At 43.3% G+C, this 13285-nt stretch overlaps 1 protein-coding gene across 1 annotated transcript in view; it reads left to right on the plus strand.

The window, feature by feature from the left end:
- The first annotated feature begins 3334 nt into the window (after positions 1-3334).
- LOC143211317 (uncharacterized) overlaps positions 3335-13285 on the plus strand; it is a 45809-nt gene continuing 35858 nt past the window's right edge. The window contains exons 1-6 of the mRNA XM_076428845.1: positions 3335-3558; positions 4965-5708; positions 6190-7281; positions 7862-9550; positions 10744-11022; positions 11454-11665. Of these exons, the coding sequence (XP_076284960.1) occupies positions 5040-5708; positions 6190-7281; positions 7862-9550; positions 10744-11022; positions 11454-11665 (3941 nt within the window). The 5' untranslated portion in view covers positions 3335-3558; positions 4965-5039. The remainder of the gene's footprint in view (positions 3559-4964; positions 5709-6189; positions 7282-7861; positions 9551-10743; positions 11023-11453; positions 11666-13285) is intronic.

Below are 13285 nucleotides of genomic sequence, written 5' to 3' on the forward strand. Positions count from 1 at the left end.
GCACTTTTGACCATCTTATATCCGGCTATACGATTTTTCATACTTACTATTTGCAAAAAATCTGAAAAAATTCACAATCATAAGGAATAATATCTACAATTTTGTAGAATTTTTCTAGAATTTTTAAGTATACCATTAAATAGGGAAAATGTGGGAAAAACCAATAATTAGTTTTTACCCTTTCACTACCCTCCTGGTTGAGATAAAGGGTTCAAACTTACGAATATACATATAATATATATTTAAATTTTTTGGAAGGTTAAAAAATGTAATTAAAAAAGTAATGAAAAATAAAAATAAAACTCGCTGCACGCGGGGACTCGAAGGCTAGCTCCAGATTGCGATTGATACGCTCGACGGCTCGACGGCCGAATTTCAGAATCAGTTTCGTTTCCGTCAAGCAGGCGTGGATGTGGATGGAGAGTGCTAAAAATAGATTGTGGCTGGCGCAAGCGCACAAGCAGCGCACACGGACATAGTAGAGGTACGCTGGTGTGTGTAGCGCGCGTGCAATCGAACAGGCACTCACACGGACAGAGTAGAGATACGTTCGTGTAGCGCGTGCGCAGTAGAAGCAACCTGGCGACGACGGTGCGTCAGAGTGGGGGGTCGAGTCGACTGAGCGAGCGGAGGGGAAAAAACCCACGACCCATGATTCTGGCATCACTGGTTGAGATCGCTCCTGAACATCGTTACCAGCGTAAGTATATGCTCTGACATACTTAGGTTTCCCACGCTGTCGACGACGAGCAAACTTCGCCTAGCGAACAATAGTGATGGGCACCATCGACTAAAAACTATCGACTAAATCGATAGTATTCAACTACTATTTTCAGTCGACTGATTTTTTAAACTATCGACTGAATTTAGTAGTGGTGGGGTTACTATTTTCAGTCGACTGTTTACACGTCGCCATCTTGAAATTTCAAATGTCAGTGTCAGACGATGAAACGAAAAGGTTAGAAATTCATAATTATGACAGGACGTGCAAATATGCAAGTAATGAAATATGTAATAGATATTTCAATACTTTAATTCATATTGGATGTTAAAATCTTATTGCTATTTATGCAATATAAACTATATATGTGATATAAATAAATTGTGTACATTTATATTTATAACGTAGTATATGAATTTATTATTAAATAAAGACAAAATCATTCAATCACGAAATTTAATATCTCTGTACTGTCCCATACTGTCCTACTATTCATTTAACAAGCGAACATCGAGAATAAGAGTAATTACGAGAATAACCTGTAAACGACTGAAAACTATCGACTAAATTCAGTTACTGAATCAGTCGCGAGCTATTGGTTGAATTTTAACGGCGGATGTTTTGAATAAATTTTATAAGATTTACTATCAAATACATTCACTCATTAGCGATATCGAATTATTAAAAATTATTTTTATTATTATTAATTATTTAATTATTGTCTGGTATATTTACCCCAATTTACTCTTACTGTGCCTATAATACTAAGTGAGCACTGCAGTACAATGCTGTAAGAGTGAGTGAGAAATGAGATCTATACGTAGGCATAGACTATAGCCCGCAATCTAGACGTATAACCACTAAAACGAAATTTCAGTCGACTAAAAACTATCGACTAAATATTCGATAGTATGTAGTAACTAAATAGTAATTAGTCGATAGTTGAATTTAGTCGATAATGCCCATCACTAGCGAACACCTCGAAGCCGGCCGTGAGAACCCACCTCCTAGAGTACGGCGTGTCGCCACTCTTCTAGATATGGTATGTCACCTGTTGCATCCTGAATCCTGATCCGAGAGCACGGCGAGTCGCCACTCTTCCTCGGCCACAGTGTGTCACCAGCCGAATCCTGACTTCGAGAGCACGGCGTGTCGCCAGTGATGCCAAGGCTGTGGTACTGTGGTACTAAACCATACCCCCACCATAGCCTACTATTGCCCCTCCATCGTGTTCCAACGCGCCCACGCGCTACACTCACCAGCGTACCTCTACGGATACAGTAGAGTGATACGCTGGTGAGTGTAGCGCGCGGGCGCGTTGGAACACGACGGAGGGGCAATAGTAGGCTATGGTGGGGGTATGGTTTAGTACCACAGCTCTGGCATCACTGCCACAGCCTTGGCATCACTGCGTGTCGATACTCTCTTCCGCAGCCACGGTGTGTCACCAGCTGAATCCTGTTCACTTTCATACACCACACTATTCCACAGTCACGGTGTATCACCTACTGACCCTGTTCACTCGTACTATCATTCCACCACACTCCTGTATACCGAAAACGTTCACACCGTCGAGCATCTCGTTCACGATCGATTCCGCGACGTATTCGATTTCAAACACCGCGATCCATCTGTACGAAGGCAACCCGCGAACATCGTAAACGTATTTCGCGTCCAGCACTCTCGCGACCGCGACATAATGAGACTCGTTGGCAGCGAGCGTACGTTAACATAAATTCCACGTGTCTTTATTTATATGCACTCCGTACTTCCTGATCCCGATTATTCTCTCCGCCGCCTTTAGAAACAACAAAGATATTTGAGGTACAAACGTTTGGTGACTCACCCTGTATATTCCAAATTCAGTTTTTCGCTATCGTGCATAGTTTCCAAGATATTCGCGCTCAAAGTTCTCTAATTGTGCTGTAGATGTACGAATCCTGGCGCGGCGAGCTAACCAGCAACGGAGGGAATCCAGATCGAAATCAACCGAGACCGGGAACAAGACACGTTACAGTATTAAGGAATTGCAATTACTTCTTTCACAATTACTGATTGAGCGAAAGTAATTGCAATTCCAATTACACAATTACATGTAACTGGTAGTTGCAATTCCTTTCCGAACAGACGACGCTCGCGCGTGAACATTCACACACCGCTAGGGTACTCTCACACACTGCAAGACCATGTATACGTACGCGAGGATTGCAAGGGGGTCCGGGATTCAACTTCTGATTTCTCGATAATGCAAGGACGGGGTTTTTTAGTAGTCAAAATCGCTAGATGAAAGATCAATCTAGGCCATTGTTTGCCTCCAAAGTCCTTCTTTTACGTTTCTCAGCAATGGTTTTGCAATATTCGGCTGCCTGTTGCCCGTCGGAGAGGCTACTACGCCGGCGTGACTGCAACATGCGATGGGCAACATGCAGCCAAATATTGCAAAACCATTGCTGAGAAACGTCAAAGAAGGACTTTGGAGGCAAACAATGGCCTAGATTGATCTTTCATCTAGCGATTTTGAATCCCGGACCCTTGCAATCCTCGCGTACGTATACATGGTCTAGCGGTGTGTGAGAGTACCCTAGCGGTGTGTGAATGTTCACGCGCGAGTGTCGTCTGTTTGGAAAGGAATTGCAACTAACAATTACAATTATTTGTAATTGCATTAAAATTACTTGGGAATTGCAGAAATAAAATTACAATTACGTTCGCTCAACCAGTAATTGTAATTGCGGACCACAATTACAATTACATTGATCCGTCAAGTAATTGCAATTACCAATTACAATTACATGTCATTGTAATTGTATTTCTGCAATTCCAAATTACAGTAATTGGTAAGTAATTGTAATTGAAATTACATTTTGCCCAACTCTGATTTGAAGCAACAGAATTTTTGTTTTAACAGAGAGTTGTTTAACAGAGGAATGGAGTAATATTATCACCGAGTATTTGAAAACAAAATAATTTGTAATATATCTCAACGCTTATAAAGAAAGTTATTATTAAATCACATTCTAAGTATGTATACAAAATAACAAAAAAATATTAATTTTTAAAAGTGTCCGGATATTAAAGTAACATCAAAATCAGACATTATTTCATTTCAAAAGTATTATAGATCCAATAATGTAAAATGTACATTATGTAAATAAAATGTACACTATTGTTAATTGGACATAGTACCTTACTATTATACCAGACCATGTATGTGTTTCATTACAAACGAAATTATAATGGCGCAAAGTAAAAAATTTATGGTGCCCTCACATTAAAATGGCTCATTGTTGTACAAATTAGGTTACTTTCATCAATAAAATTCATACAGACAATTGAGTTCGTTTAAAGTAACTGTCATGAATCAGACATTTCATGTGCAACGACCTATTTAGTACGTCCATTCTGTCGATGACCAACAAAGTAGTAATTCGTTTAGTAAAACAATTGCAATATGTATACTGCAACACCTAAACTTATTAGTTTACTTACTAAATAGACTACGGACCTTTGTGCAAAATAAAAATTGTCTGCATAGATTGCAAGAAATAGAAATGAAATCGAACGTTATTTCTTCCCTTAAAGATTTTAAAAGAGGAGAAATCATATATTGACATCATCAATTAAAAAAATTTGTTAACTATTTTCAATTTCATCTACTTAATTTTGATATAAATGCATAAAGATCCGTAGTCTACTAATTACTTGACTAACAAATCCCTTACAAAACAATAACAAATTACTTAAGGGGGTAGGACCCTCACTTAAGTAACTACAAAGGGGAACTAGAATCTTACTAGATTTTCGGTCGAAAAATGGGTTTGCGACCCGCGGCTTTTTGTCCTTATTTGAGCAGATTTTGGGCTGGGTGAGGGCTCATTCTAAAGGGAAAGGGTAGATGTAGCGCACTCAGCTATTGATTTAACGAGATTATGTTTGTATCTCATAATATGTGTGTCCAAAGTAGAGGAAAAAATTGAGAAAATACCCGCAGATTCCAGTGTACTTTTCTGTCGCTAAAAGACTTTTTTGACTGATATGATGGGGCACATCTAACCTTCCTCTTTAGAATGAGCCTGCAACCAGCCCAAAATCTGCTCAAATAAGGACAAAAAGCCGCGGGTTGCAACCCATGTTTCGACCCAAAATCTAATAAGATTCTAGTTATTTGATAGTTTTGTCACGTGATTATCCTACCGCCTTAATCCAACAAATAGTTAAATACAACAATAATTCTCGTTTATAGACGGTGATCAATCCGGAAAATGGTGTTAACAAGCACAGGACACATAGAGCTGGCAGAAAGCATCAGGAGAGCAAAATGAGACACCTACAGTATCTATCAAGAATCGCTCAGAATTCCATGGACGATTCGAAATTGAAAGGTTGCAATCCTGGTTCAGATCCAGGTTCTAAGAGACGCGATTCTACAACAAACCATGAAGATGCCGCAATACATCAACGACCTGTGAAGCGGTATAAGGACGCAGTCCCTCTGTCCCCAGAATTGCCAACGACCCTCGAGGATGTAGCTACAAGTCAACAACCTGTGCAGCAGTGTAAGAATCAAGTCCCTGAGTCACAGGAATCGCCAACGAACCTGGAGGATACAACGATCAGTCAACGGCCCGTGATACAGTCTAAAGATCCAGTTCCTGCGTCGTCACGTTCCCCAACGAACTCTGAGGATCCAGCGATGAATCAACGTCCTCTGTCCTGCTGGTGGGAACCAGGCCATGTGTTGCCGTGTCCGTCAATGAACTCTGAACATGCAGCAATACGTGAACAGCTAGCGAAACAGTGGACGAATCCAGTCCGGTTGTATTCGCCAAGGAACTCCGAGGATGAAGAGATAAGTCAATTGCCTGCGTGGACTTGGTGTGAACCAGGCTGCATGTCGCCGTATCCGCCGATCAACCCTGAGCATGCAGTAATAAGTCAACATATTGTGGTGCAGGATCCCGGCCCTGAGGCCCCGGCTCCGCCAACGGTAATTTTTTACGAATTTGATCTTTGTACACTTGTTCAAGGAAAACTGATCTAGCTAACCTACTAACCACGACGGCACAGAGACAAGAGGGGTCTATGGTTCTGCATAATGGTAGTAGTGACCGCGTCGGCCATTAGAAGGATCTAATCAATCGGTCGCGGATTCTTGCCTATGTCACCTACTAGGCACCCTGTTGTCGTCTTACCACGGTAATAACATCTTGTTGCGGACAACAAAGCGATCACTCGTTCAACGTATAGATTATCACTGCAATTTACGAAGAGATTGGTTGGGTGAAATGTAAAACAGTCTAAGATTAGAAAAATTAAAAAATATTGTGATATTTTTAGTCAACCAAAGTGATATTGAGGGATCAAATCAATTTGTATTTTACTCCTGCTGCTCACAATCAATGCAGAACACTTTTATCTTGCATAAAGTTCCACAGTCTATTAATTACAAACGTACCTTTCATTCGTAGATGGTAGACAACTCAGAGAACCGGGTCAGAGGGCGCAGGACACGTAGAGCTGGCAGAAAGTATCAGCTGAGCAAACTGAGACGCCTACAATCTCTACATGGAATCGCTACGGATTCCGCAAACGACTCTCTCCCCAAAGGATGCAATCCTGATTCAGATTCAGGTACTGAGATACACGATGCGTCAGCGAACCGTGAGGATACATCGATAAGTCAACAACTAGCGATGCAGTGGAAGGATCCAAACCCTGAGTCACTGGTACCGCCAACGAACCCCGAGAATACAGCGATAAGTCAACGGGCCGTATTGCAGTGTAAGCATCCAATCCCTGGCTCGCCCCATTCGCCAACGTATCCCTACCACGAGGAAGCAGGGATAAGTCAACGGGCCGTATTGCAGTGTAAACATCCAATCCCTGGCTCGCCGCATTCGCCAACGTATCCTTATCACGAGGAAGCAGTAATAAGTCACCGACTCGTATTGCAGCATAAGGATCCAGTGCCTTATTTGCTGCATTCGCCAGCGAATCCCGACGATGAAGCGATTAGTAAACAGTCAACATTTCAGGATACGAATCCAGTCCCTCAGTTACCTGATCCGCGACTGAATTCCGAAGGTGTAGCGATGAGTCGACGACCTGTGATGCAGTGTATGGATCCAATCCCTGACTCACCAGCGTCGCCAACGAACTCCGAGGATGCAGAGATATATCAACGGCCTGTGATGCAGCGTATGGATCCAATCCCTGACTCACCATTGTTGCCAACGAACCATGAGGATACAGCGATAAGTCAACAACTAGCGATGCAGGGGAAGGATCCAAACCCTGAGTCACCGGTACCGCCAACGAACCCCGTGGATACAATGATAAGTCAGCGGGCCGTATTGCAGTGTAAGCATCCAATCCCTGGCTCGCCGCATTCGCCAACGTATCCTCACCACGAGGAAGCAGGGATAATTTACCGACTCATATTGAAGCATGGCGATGCAAAGCCTTCTTGGATAGTTTGGCCACCGCACCCCGAGAATGCAGCGGTAAATCAACATATTGTGGGGCAGAATCACAGCCCTGAGGCCCCGGCCCCACCAACGGTAATTTTTTACGAATTTGATCTTTGTACACTTGTTTAAAGAAAACTGATCTAGCTAACCTACCATGCTGAGATGACAAGATGAGCCCCATGACGGCACAGAGACAAGAGGGGTCTGTCCTTCTGCATAATATTAGTGGGATTCGTCCCGCGATTCGATTAGCGCGTGTGACCGCGTCGGCCAATAGAAGGATCTAATCAATCGTTCGCGGATTCTTGCCTACGTCACCTGCTAGGCACCCTGTTGTCGTCTTATCATAATAGTAACATCTTGTTGCGGACAACAAAGCGATCACTCGTTCAACGTATAGATTATCACTGCAACGTCCAAAATCATTTCATGTTTAATTACTAGACTGCGGATCTTTATGCATTTACGAAGAGATTGGTTGGGTGAAATATCAAACAGTCTAAGATTAGAAAAATTTTAAAATATTGTAATATTTTTAGTCTACCAAAGTGATATTGAGGGATCAAATCAATTTGTATTTTACTCCTGCTGCTCACAATCAATGCAGAACACTTTTATCTTGCATAAAGTTCCACAGTCTATTAATTACAAACGTACCTTTCATTCGTAGATGGTAGGCAACTCAGAGAACCGGGTCAGAAAGCGCAGGACACGTAGAGCTGGCAGAAAGTATCAGCTGAGCAAATTCAGACGCCTACAACATCTACATGGAATCGCTACGGATTCCGCAAACGACTCTCTCCCCAAAGGATGCAATCCTGATTCAGATTCAGGTACTGAGATACACGATGCGTCAGCGAACCGTGAGGATACATCGATAAGTCAACAACTAGCGATGCAGTGGAAGGATCCAAACCCTGAGTCACTGGTACCGCCAACGAACCCCGAGAATACAGCGATAAGTCAACGGGCCGTATTGCAGTGTAAGCATCCAATCCCTGGCTCGCCGCATTCGCCAACGTATCCCTATCACGAGGAAGCAGGAATAAGTCACCGACTCGTATTGCAGCATAAGGATCCAGTGCCTTATTTGCTGCATTCGCCAGCGAATCCCGACGATGAAGCGATTAGTAAACAGTCAACATTTCAGGATACGAATCCAGTCCCTCAGTTACCTGATCCGCGACTGAATTCCGAAGGTGTAGCGATGAGTCGACGACCTGTGATGCAGTGTATGGATTCAATCCCTGACTCACCAGCGTCGCCAACGAACTCCGAGGATGCAGAGACATATCAACGGTCTGTGATGCAGCGTATGGATCCAATCCCTGACTCACCATTGTCGCCAACGAACCATGAGGATACAGCGATAAGTCAACAACTAGCGATGCAGGGGAAGGATCCAAACCCTGAGTCACTGGTACCGCCAACGAACCCCGAGAATACAATGATAAGTCAGCGGGCCGTATTGCAGTGTAAGCATCCAATCCCTGACTCGCCTCATTCGCCAACGTATCCCTACCACAAGGAAGCAGGGAGACGTCAACGTGCCGTATTGCAGTGTAAACATCCAATCCCTGGCTCGCCGCATTCGCCAACGTATCCCTACCACGAGGAAGCAGGGATAAATCAACGGGCCGTATTGCAGTGTAAGCGTCCAATCCCTGGCTCGCCGCATTCGCCAACGTATCCCTACCACGAGGATGCAGGGATAAGTCACCGACTCGTATTGCAGCATAAAGATCCAGTACCTTATTCGCTGCATTCGCCAGCGAATCCCGACGATGCAGCGATTAGTAAACAGGCAATATTTCAGGATATGAATCCAGTCCTTCAGTTACCTGATCCGCGACTGAATTCCGAAGGTGTAGCGATGAGTCGACGACCTGTGATGCAGTGTATGGATCTAATCCCTGACTCACCAGCGTCGCCAACGAACCCCGAGGATGCAGGGATATATCAACGGCCTGTAATGCAGTGTATGGGTCAAGTCCCTGAGTCACAAAAAACGGCAACGAACCCTGAGGATGAAGAGCTACGTCGACGACCTGCGTTGCAGTGGAAGGATCCACGCCCTGACTTGCCGGAATCGCGAACGAACACCAAGGTCGTCGCCGTACGTCGCCGACCTCCATTGCAGTGGAAGGAACCACGGCCTGACTTGCCGGAATCGCGAACGAACACCAAGGTCGTCGCCGTACGTCGCCAACCAGCAGCGATAAGACCACCGCCTGTGCAAGATGGTTGCGAACGAGACGGTAATGGGACGTTTCGGATGGGCCCTGGCAATGAAGCAATATGTCGAGAGATTCAGATGTACTATAGGGACAAACGCTCAGGCCCATCGGTGCCGATAACGGTAATTTTTTACGTAATTGCTCTTTGCACATTTGCTAGAAGAAAACTGATACCTCGAAAGCAGTTACATCTTGTTGCCGCCAATAAAGCTCGGCATGGGATATTATCACTGCAACGCACAATGCGGACAAACCTGGCATATCTCATTACTCGTTTGTATCACGATGTAAAGGTATAGCAGGGTCGTGGACGGATGCGAAAATTAACGGCACTAGAACGTTTAGCTTAGTTTGGTTACAGCAAGAGTCAATGTCCAGTTTATGTAACTTAAAACTAACTTATTTAAACTAAAGGAACCCGACACCACTTAAGGGTGTAGATCTCTCTTGAGCGAGAGTGTGGTGGCACACTCACACCGCTAGACTCTGTATACGTACATGAGATTGCAAGGGTCCGGCTCTGGACGGTATTCGTCTCGCTAATGCACATTTGGGGCCCCTACGTAGTCACAACCGCTAGATAAAAGATCAATCTGACGCGCGAGCTCGTCAAAGTGGCCTACTTTTGCGTTTTCTAGGCGTAATTTGCATTATTCGGCAGCATGTAGTGGAGCCGCGAGAAGCATTGGGCGGTGCGACAGTGCTGCCACTATTTTGTGACAGTGGCGCCTCGAAAACGCAAAAGTAGACCACTTTGACGAGCTCGCGCGCTAGATCGATCTTTTATCTAGAGGTTGTGACTACGTAGGGGACCCAAACGTGTACGTATACAGAGTCTAGCGGTGTGAATGTGCCACCACAATCTCGCTCGAGCCGGATTGTATACCCTTAACACTAATCGAACGCAAAGAAAAAGAACTAAAATTAAGAGAAAACGAAAGATAATTAGAATTAAGAAAAGAAAGACAAAAGAGAAGGCACAAGAAGCGCAAGGGCCTTGATCTTTTGAGGTAGCGAGGTTTAGTTCAAGCAAAGCTATATTTTTAATGTAGCGCAAAGTGTTAATCGCTCAAGCGAAGCGGGAGTTTGAAGTTTGCCAGGTTCGCCTGCTTTAGTATATGCACAAAGTAGGATTGGTCGATTATGATCGGAATCGTCAGACAATATACATTATTAACCAAAAGAGAAGTGCCGAATATTTGGCCATTTGTCCGCATTGTGCAACGGTCCAGATAATTATTTATTATATTTAGGAGATTACAAGTCAACCATTCTTTACGAAATGTTTGATTACAAACTTACCTTTCGTTCGTAGACTACTCTCAGACCAAGAGACGATGCTACAAAGCGCAAAATCAAGGCAGAAAGAGATCGCAGAAAGTATCTATTTAAATCCGCTAAGGATTTAGCGAACGACTCTCGTCACAAAGCATGCAATCCTGATTCAGATCCAGGTTCTGTGACACACGATTCGTCAACGAATCACGAGGATACAGCGATAAGTCAACAACCTGCGATGTGTGATGATAAGGATCCAGTCCCGTCGTTACACGAATTGCCAGATCCGGGCCCTGAGTCTGCGGACCCACCAACGGTAATTCTTCACTCATTTACTCTTTTACATTTGTCAAGAAAAGTTGATCTACCAAACCTACTTACAGGTTTTGCACTCTAAATTCACCCGTTTTGTAAGTCACATATGTATATCCTTTTGCGAATCAGTTTCAGTCTTTTGTACAGTATTTTTAAGTAAGTTTCTTCTTCACTTCGCGGTACCCTACCTTTCCTGAACTCAAGGAAGATGTTTTCAAGTGTAATTAATTTTAAATATTCTTGATGGGTGAATCTGATTTGCAAAAGGGTGAATTTGGAGTGCGAACCCTATAGACTATAGAATCTGTCGATCCACAACGAAGCGGTCATTCACCGAATAAAACAATTGTACACTACAATATCTAAAATGTTTCATGAGTTTATAGTTCGAACATTGTCAAATAACTGTTTAATTACACCTCTCGTTCATAGATGCCAATCTGTTCAGAGGAAGGTGTTAAAAAGCGCAGGACACACACACAAACGCAAACACACGCTGGCAGAGAGTATCAGGAGAGTGATGCGAAGTACCTACAAGATCTAGATAAAATTGCTAAAGATCCGCGGACGACTGCTTCCTTAAAGCTTGCAATCATTATTCAGATCCAGGCCTTGCGGCACAGTCAACTGCGATGCAGTACAATGTAAGTGATAATCATTATCATAGAATCTCTGGAACCGCGTAGCATGATGGATTGAAAGGCGGTTTGTGCGAGATGTTTTCTTCTTTCTTGAGAGATTTTACTCTGTATCTTATTAAAACGAAGTTTCGTTCCTCAACCTTACGGTCGTGATCCATCTTGTGTGTTTTTACAACGAAGAATCGCGTTTCCTTTCTATTGAAGATAGTTGTACTAAACGTACGGAAGTATAATTAAGGTGGAATCTCCTTTGCGCGTCTGGACGCAGCATTTTGTTATCCGTACTCCATTCGTCGTAGCTCTTTGCTGTGCCTCTGGTCGCACAAGTTTGCGTTCCTATGATGCGATCTAGTATGTCTTTCCTTGTATTTCACTTGCGAAGAAAAGCGAAAGAGCATCGCCCAAACTCAAACACATGCGTCGATCGATTTACGATATGTGTTCGACGCACACGTTTGCGTTTATATTTTCGCTTTGGGACCTCTGAATGTTGCGCCAGACCCAAAAGCAAGCGCTTTTTGACCCACTGCTTCCGAGGCAGTCCAGACACAGAGCCATGCGTTGTGTCGACCCACTGCTTCAGAATACTATTAATCCAGTCAATGAATGCTCATAAGGGGGGTGTAGAGGGAAATGGAAGCAACACAATTTTTAACTTTGGGACTTTGTTTGGACTAGTTAGGAGGTAAACGTACTAAAAGTCCCTACTCCTAGGAGGTGAGTGGAGTGCATGGAGGCACGTAGAAGGTCCCCTTTTTCGGTTTTCCACTTATATCTCGGAAACTATGCGTCCTAGCGATAAGACCATTCTATAGAAAATTAAAGCTGACTAAATGTGCCACAAGATTGATTTGATTCAGTTTTTCGCTATCTCGCATAGTTTCCTAGATATCCGCGCTCAAAGTTCACTACAGTAAATTCTCTATAAACGCGAACGCATCGGGGGGATTTTGTCGCATTTTTCGATCATGGTTCTACTTTTTTCGAGCTTCAGAGGCCTAGCCGAACGTAGAGAAGGACAGTGCGTGTAAAGCGAGACCACGCGCGGGCCTTTGAACTGTGCCGGCAACTTCGACTCTCCGCGTCTCTTCCTTTTCTATACGCGCTATCCTTCCTTGCGCCCGAAACGTCCATCGTCATTTAAACCTCTACAGTTCAAATACCATCGAAGGAAAACTATCGAATCGGAGCGTTTGCATCCGTCAGGAAAAGACACACTTTTTGTAGTTTTTGAACTGTTTTAAGTAATGTACTTAAGATTTATTCAAGATTTATTTAATTTTGTTTCTTATCAAAAAATTGTAATGGAGCGAGCGACGCGCGTGACTTGACACGGTGTTCGGTTTTGCGACATGATCGGTCATAGTTCATCGCGTCTTTATATTTGCGAAACCGAACGTTAAATAATAAAAATATAAAACAGTTCAGCATATTTTATAAAGTAATTTTTCTCGTTTTTTAATCTTTGCCTAGCGTCGAGATCGCAATTTCTCTTTCTTTTTCATGTTCTAAAGTCACTTCATATGTACATAACGTCAATTAAACCACTAAATTCTTTCAAATTATATCGTGTTTGGTATCATTTTAATCAGAAAAATGCAAGAAATAAGGTAGTGAAAGTCC

This window comes from Lasioglossum baleicum, chromosome 8 (genome assembly GCF_051020765.1).
Source record: "Lasioglossum baleicum chromosome 8, iyLasBale1, whole genome shotgun sequence".
In the NCBI taxonomy this organism is placed as follows: Eukaryota; Metazoa; Arthropoda; class Insecta; order Hymenoptera; family Halictidae; genus Lasioglossum; species Lasioglossum baleicum.